At 49.8% G+C, this 6,772-nt stretch overlaps 1 protein-coding gene across 3 annotated transcripts; it reads right to left on the bottom strand.

Annotated features, from left to right (window-relative positions):
* Positions 1-614: 614 nt before the first annotated feature.
* On the bottom strand, positions 615-6,675 carry SUOX (sulfite oxidase). Of its 3 annotated transcripts, none has more exons than XM_006933798.5 (5): positions 4,734-6,675; positions 4,011-4,228; positions 3,214-3,270; positions 2,766-2,943; positions 615-2,527 (listed from the first exon to the last, which is right to left on the bottom strand). In XM_006933798.5, the coding sequence occupies exons 3-5, from the start codon at positions 3,258-3,260 to the stop codon at positions 1,118-1,120; spliced, it is 1,635 nt and encodes a 544-aa protein (XP_006933860.1). In that variant the 5' UTR covers positions 3,261-3,270; positions 4,011-4,228; positions 4,734-6,675; the 3' UTR covers positions 615-1,117. The 3 variants fall into 3 exon arrangements, with proteins under 3 accessions (XP_006933860.1, XP_023112902.1, XP_044917860.1); XM_023257134.2 differs by having other exon boundaries at positions 4,011-4,203; XM_045061925.1 differs by lacking the exon at positions 4,011-4,228 and having other exon boundaries at positions 4,734-5,189; positions 6,047-6,675.
* Positions 6,676-6,772: the final 97 nt, after the last annotated feature.

Genomic DNA, 6,772 nt, shown 5'->3' with positions numbered 1-6,772 from the left:
GTCCCCCCTCCCCCGAACAACTTCCGGTCCCACTACCAGGCGACAGGCGGCGTGGCCGAACACCGAGCGCCCCCAAGCCAGGGAGACTGCTGGGGAAAGGAAAAAGAGCTAGGGGAGAGTAGCCGAGCGCCGAAAGCTTCAAGTTGGAAAGGAGCGGTCGCGTGCGGAGGGAAACTCGATGACTGCCCCTGCATCTGCGTTTGATTTGTAAGCTAGGCGCACTTTGGATGCCCCCACCTGCCGTGGCATATCTGCCCCTAGTGCCAAGTTTTGTCCTGCCTCTGCTAAGGCAATATTGATTTTAGCCTCTTAGAATTCTTTGCTTTTCCTGCCAAGTGTTTAGAAATGGGGAGGGGCGGGAGGAGCTTAACAATGCCATTTAAAAAAATCTCTCTTGAGGGTATTCTTAGGTGAGTCACCTAAGCAACGCTACAGATACTGGCGGACCTCGGAGAAGGAAGCCCCACTTTTTGACTTCCCTTTTCCCTCCCCCCCCCACCTTGTTTGGGATTATCTCACTACATATCCCAGTACCAGTGCACCTCCCTCATGCAATATGCTCGCGCTCCAGCCTCAAGAAGTCCCCAAAGTCATAATCTTTTCTTTTTTCGGAGTTGTGTCTTAAACAGATACTTTATTGATGTGTTTAGAAAAGTGGAACTATAAAGGGGCAGGATTGCACCTCTCACGACCCCTGGCAACCAGAAAGTCAGTAGAAAGTTGCATATACATTTTTTGTACACATAGCCACACACATTCTCTGAAGACTCCCAAGAGGAAAAGCAAAATAAAGTGATGATAGACACTAGAAGTGGAGGTGGGGTAGGAGAAGAGTGCTTGTTTACAGAAATTTCCCCACTTCTAGCCTCCATCTTCAACAGCTCTCAACTTCTGGCATAATAGGGATATGTAACATAGTGTCAAAGGAGAGCTGGTGTCTGGGTGGAAATGTGCAACGTGCATATCTGTGTGTGGTTTAGGAAGGCATAGTATAGGGTTGTGATCCAAGAAGTGGAGGTGGAAGGAAAGGTTTTCCTGTGGTAACAAGGCAAAAGGATGTGTGTGGAAAGGGGTTGAGATGATGATTCTGGGGAGTAGGTAATTCCATTTCACCTTCTTATGGGGCGACATGGACATGGACATGGTGCCAGGCATTGCTGAGCACACCTCGCAGGTTCCAGATTGGGGCCACGGTGTCTGGTTGCACATTGTAGCTGTCATCTACAGCTTTACAAACAATGTTCAATTCCTTTCTCCCAGCCGGCACAGGGGCTTGCAGCTGCCAGAGTCGCCAGGCCCAGGCCTTTCTGGGACGCTGTTCCTCTCCATCCAGCTCTGCCACGTGCCAGGTTAGGCCCCCATCCAGAGACACATCCACCCTGACCACAGCCCTCCCACCACCACTCCATGCATAGCCCTTGATAGTCACCTCCCCTGATTGTACTGTCTCCCCATCCTTGGGTTCTGTGATGGCTGACTGGACAGGAAGTTCCTGAATAGATGGAGCTGAGTCAAAATCTACTGTGTCCCAGTCCACAGATGGAGAGAAGCCTTTATAATCCCGCCGCTGCCAGTGACTGTAACTTTCCTCTGGTTCCACACTCACTTTGCCCAGCCATTTGACATGGCGGGCACCCACCACACCAGGAACAACCACTCGCACAGGGAAGCCATGGTCACGAGGCAGAGGCTGCCCATTCATCTCGTATGCCAGCAGGACCTCAGCTTCAGGATCCATGGCCCGAGCCAGAGGGATGGATGCTCCATAGGCAGTCCCTGTGGGGTCTGAATCCAGTCCCTCAAAGCAGACGTGGGCCTCAGTTTCACAGAGTTGGTGACCAGCCTTGGCTAACACATCACAAAGGCGTGCCCCAGCCCAGCGTGCAGTGCTAATGGCCCCGATATTCCACTCCAGACCTCTCACTTCTTTGAACTGAGTCATTTCAGAGCGCCGGTTGCCAGCACACTGCAAAGTTACAGTGATCTCGTGTTTGGGGAACTTGTACAAGTCATCCAGGGATAGGCACAGTGACTGACCCCCAGGTGGCCCTACTACATGCAGACGATAGGTTTCTGGGTCCAGGTTAGGTACAGGCAGATGGTTCCGGGTGAAGAAGATAGGGTTAGGTGTGATATAGTTTTCCGTCAGCAGTTCAGGGGGGGGCTCTGCATTAAAGGGGCGCTGGCTGTTGACCTTCAGGGCTGGGTGACGTACGGGATCATCAATGTAGGGGTCAGAGGTCTTCAAGGTGGAAGGTGCCTTGTCTTCAGGGCTCAGCTCCCCAATCTTGTACTGAGCCAGCATCTCACGCACATGGGGCTGGTTATGAACAGCATAGAGGGCCCAGAAGGGCTCTAGAGGACCCCCTGCTGCTAGCATCAGCTTTGATGGCCCCCCAGGGTGTAAGTCCACAAATTCTGTAACATCAAACACCTCACAGCCCAGAGTCACCCAGATCCTAGTCTCAGGGCTGCTGTGAGATCTCACTTCCTCTCTTGTGTATATGTGTGGTGACTCCTGAGTAGCCTGCAGACAACGCAGGGGTAAGGCAAAAAGAAACATAAACAGTAAGAAGGAATCACTCTTGCTTACCCTGACCCAAACCATAAAGTCATGGCCACTGTGAAAGAGAGGTAGCAGATTTCATCTTTACTCTGCATGAAGACAGTATCACCATGGGCTCTGTGGTAATAGCCTGGGTTGCCTGGGGAGCTTATTAGGGCCCCCTTGTTCTGACAGTGAAGTCCCTTTCTTCCCCACTTACCCTGCACCGGTGGTCATGATAGGCCAACACTGCACCCAGGCCTAGCAGAGTCCCCATGACTTTCCATCCCCCGGTGCTGGAGTTATCACCAGAGAAGGCAAGGCTGGGGCACTGGGGCTGAAGTGAATCATCTGTAGAGCAAGCCCGAATATAGAGCCTTGAGGGGGCTGACTTGAGTCTGGAAGAGAGAGAGGTCCTCTTAGCAGCACACTCCTGATCATAGGAAAGGGACAGTGAAGGCCTGAGGTTTACCAGGTTGGCCATTGGTTCCTTCAGTTGGGACTTAAGTTTCTCCAGGGTTGAGTGGAACAAGCAGGTGAGATATGGCTTTCCCTTTCCTCCTTAGTATCCAGTATTTCAACTATCTTATCTGGTAGATAAATGTCATAAAGATACTGGGGGTGGGGAATATGGGCTGAGACACAAGTTCTAGGATGCGATGGCCTACCTGCAGGCCTGTCGGAGATGGGGGATCACAGCCCTGTGCAGCAGCATTGTGACAGACCTGTGGGAAAAAGATTCCAGGATCAAGATAAGAAGTTCTGGGAGGAGATGATATTAGTGAAACTTGAGGAAATGAGTGGAAGGAAGACACAGAGGTCAGCAAGGTGCTCTCTGGGCAAATGAAGAGACTTTTTCTGTGGTAATGAGGCCAAAGGAAGGGACTATGTGTGGGGGGAGGTCCAAATGGGTCCTTAGAGAAAACATAAAGGACTTCAAAGAGACTGTGCTGACAGGATGGAAGGGAATGAGGCAGTGGGTAGGGGGCTTCTAGAATCACCATCCTCCATTCTCTATCCACTACAGGGACCAATGTTCAGGGCCAAGGGCCTAAAGGTCAGAAGCCAAAATGTCGACTGTCCAGTTTGCTGGTTTATTATTTCCAAAGTCAGCAGAGGACAAATGAGAGGCAGACCAACTTAGGGACAAAAACATGAAAAAGGCAGTGGCAGCCTAACAGGGTGAACCAGCTCAGATTCTGGGGAGTCAAACTGTTTTGGGTTTGTGAAATGAGCCTTACCATTAACCAGCCCCATTTCCTGGGCAAAATACCAACTCTCTCAGAACTTATGTCCTCATCTATGAAATGAGATCTACCTAGCAGAGCGGCTGTGAGGAGCAAACACATAATAACATGGTTTTTGAAGGCCTTTCAGTCCCTTCCTTTCCTTCTACCAACCTTAGGAAAAAAGAAAATTGAACCTGGCTGGGAACTGGACTCCAACTTAGGGTTCTCACCCCTACCTTGTCTATGCCATTCCCGTGAACTCAGCAAATGGAGAAGTTAATGGCTTTGGTGTCAGGGAGTGGGCTAAAGAAGTAATTTCTCCCCTCTCTGCCCTGCAGCAGTTCGTTCCTCACAGCATTGAGCAGCTCACTGACCCCAGGAAGGCCAAATCCAGGAAGAGTAAGAAGAGTCCCAATTGCTGGCGAAATGCTAAAAAGGGGGGCAGGCCGAGAAACTGTGAAGGAGATAGGAACAGGAGCAGTCTGCATTTTACTCCTGGGCCATGGGATCCTCACTCTCCCTCCCACCTGCCCTCAGTCCCAGCAGCCCACTTGAACCAGACGGGTGTGGTCCAAGTAGGACTGACTTGCGGGTAAACTTGGTAAACCCAGTGTCCCAGGTTTGGGAGAAGCAGCCTTCTGCTCCAAAACAGACGCCACCTCCCTTTTGCGGGTGGTGACGCCTCACCCCCCGGGGGGCACTTTAGGTAGGAGGATATGTCCAACTCCAGAGCACAAGTACGCAGTCCAATGCCATTGCCCAGCAGCTGGTACAAGAGTGTCTCGTAGCAACACACTGCGCTCCTAAGAGGAGCAGCGGGAGTGGAGGTGGTACTGGGTTTTTGTTCGAACCCATGGGGTTCGGAGCACCCCCGGGTCCCAAGGCCCTGGCCATCTCCCAGGTTACCAGTCGTTCCTCCTCCTCCTCCTCTTCCCACTCCCAGTCCCCAGCCCCCTTACCGGGTTCGGGTTCGGCGTCCGGCGTCGGCAGGGTGGCTGGCTTACCCGCCCGGCTCCCAGAGACTGCTGGCGAAGGGGCGGGGCCAGCATCGTGACGTTGGGGCCGAGTGAAGGAGCACTCTCGCCTTTCTGTTCATCCCCCAGCTATTGGCTGGCCGCGCGCCTGCAAGCTGCTGTGCCCGCCTTCCGGAGGCGGAGGCAGGAGGGGTGCCACGAGGGCTCGGAGCTAAGACTGGCTGTTTTTTGTTTCCAATCCCCGCTCGACAAGGAATGGGACTCTCACTGTTGTCCAGAACTGGGCAGTGGAAGGTGACGAGGACTCCAAAGCTTGGGCGGAGAGGTGGGAGGTTTTGAGACGCCCCCGCCCTGCCCCTACGGCTGTGACACAAGGTGCGTTCACTGAGAAGGCCTGGGAATCCAGCCGGCATTCTCCCGGCTGTGAGCTTCACCTCTACCCTGTTTTTGACAAACATCTGTGTTGCAACTAAAACAGCCCAGTTTGCCTTTTAGTGAAAACAAGGTCAAGCGCTCAATTCTCTTATATCCAAGAATAAATACAGAAACGAAGCTTAAATAGTGGTTCAAAGACTAGTTCCCTTGGACATGTCTATTTTCTTCCCAAAGTATAGAACAATACAAATACCGACTTTTTTTTAGTTAAGCCAATTAAAAAATCATTGTCATAACTAGAACAATATTTTAATACCCCCAAGTATAAAGATTATAATCGCTCATAATCACACAGTGGAGAGCACTAAGAATACGTTTGCCATTATCCTTTCATCCTTTGGTGCAGTACACACTGTTTGTTATTGGCTGGCTGTGAACTTGAGGCGAACGTATCCATACTGCCCTCTAGAGGCCAAAAGGTTGAACTACAACCTTACTAAGTGAAGGTCTTCATCTTTAATTTTGGAAGATCATTTCCTCTCCCTTTCTGCTCTCCTAAAGTGAACTAGAGCTTTTGTCAAGAATCATTGAGCCCTGGGGGGAGTACTAAGAGACAGAAGGAAAGGGGAATCGGCAGTGAAAAGGTGAGTTTGGCCCTGAGGGTTTTGGAAATTCCAGCTCAACGTGTCCAATTAAATCATTGGAGAGGTCTGATGCCCAACCTATCCTACCAGCCTTGAAAATTGGGCTCAGCCCAAGAATACAGAGAAATCAGTTAGGGACTGTCTGAGGCTGCAGGATAAGACTTCTCCATAATAACAGTGTCATCTTGTGTGCTCCACACATACTTTACACAATTGACCTTTGAACCTCAACTTTTCTTCATTTTACAGAAGAAACTGAGGCAGAGAGCAGTTAAGTACCTAGGTCAAGGCCACAGCCGATAAGTTGGTAGATGGGATTGTAATGCCAGCTCTGTCTGGAACCAGTCCTTCTTCCTGTACTTCTGCAACCATACCTGATCTTTCTCTGTGTCATTCTCTCCCACCCACCTCCATTTAGACCGTGATGGACTGAAGGGCTTCAAGTACAGTAGCAAACAAGAGCAGATCTAGGAGAAATTTTCCTGTTGGGGTGGAAATGATCAATTAAAAATACAAATTTAGTGCTTTCTTTAACCTTCTTTAGGTCACGGACCCCTCTAAGATACTAGCAAGGCAAGCAAGGCACACTTTCCCTGGAGAAATGCACATAAACTTTTGCAGAATACTTCAAAGGATTCACAAATACCTTTCTTTCCAGTCTCATCAATTGTTTGCCCAGAGGTCCACAGACCACACCCCCTACCCCACCCTGCCCAATATGTATTAAGAGGTCTATAAAAATAAGTTACGTCAGATTTGATGAGCTCTCTAGTGGCTTGGGAATAGGAGTGATTAAACAGCAATAAAGCGAATATTTTCCAAATTGGGCTATCTCACTATTCAAGAAAGATTAAAGGGAACTTATAAGGAAGTACGATGACGTAGGAGAGGGTATATTTCTGATTCACGAAAACACTGAATGCCCTTTCTTCCAAATTTCTAGTATCAAATAGCAAAAAAAAAAAAAAAAAAAAAAGAAGAGAAAAAAAAAGAAAAAAGAAAGAA

Source organism: Felis catus, chromosome B4 (genome assembly GCF_018350175.1).
Source record: "Felis catus isolate Fca126 chromosome B4, F.catus_Fca126_mat1.0, whole genome shotgun sequence".
Lineage (NCBI taxonomy): Eukaryota > Metazoa > Chordata > Mammalia > Carnivora > Felidae > Felis > Felis catus.
The sequence above is the reverse complement of the archived record's forward strand: the minus strand, read 5'-3'. Positions and strand labels throughout refer to the sequence as shown.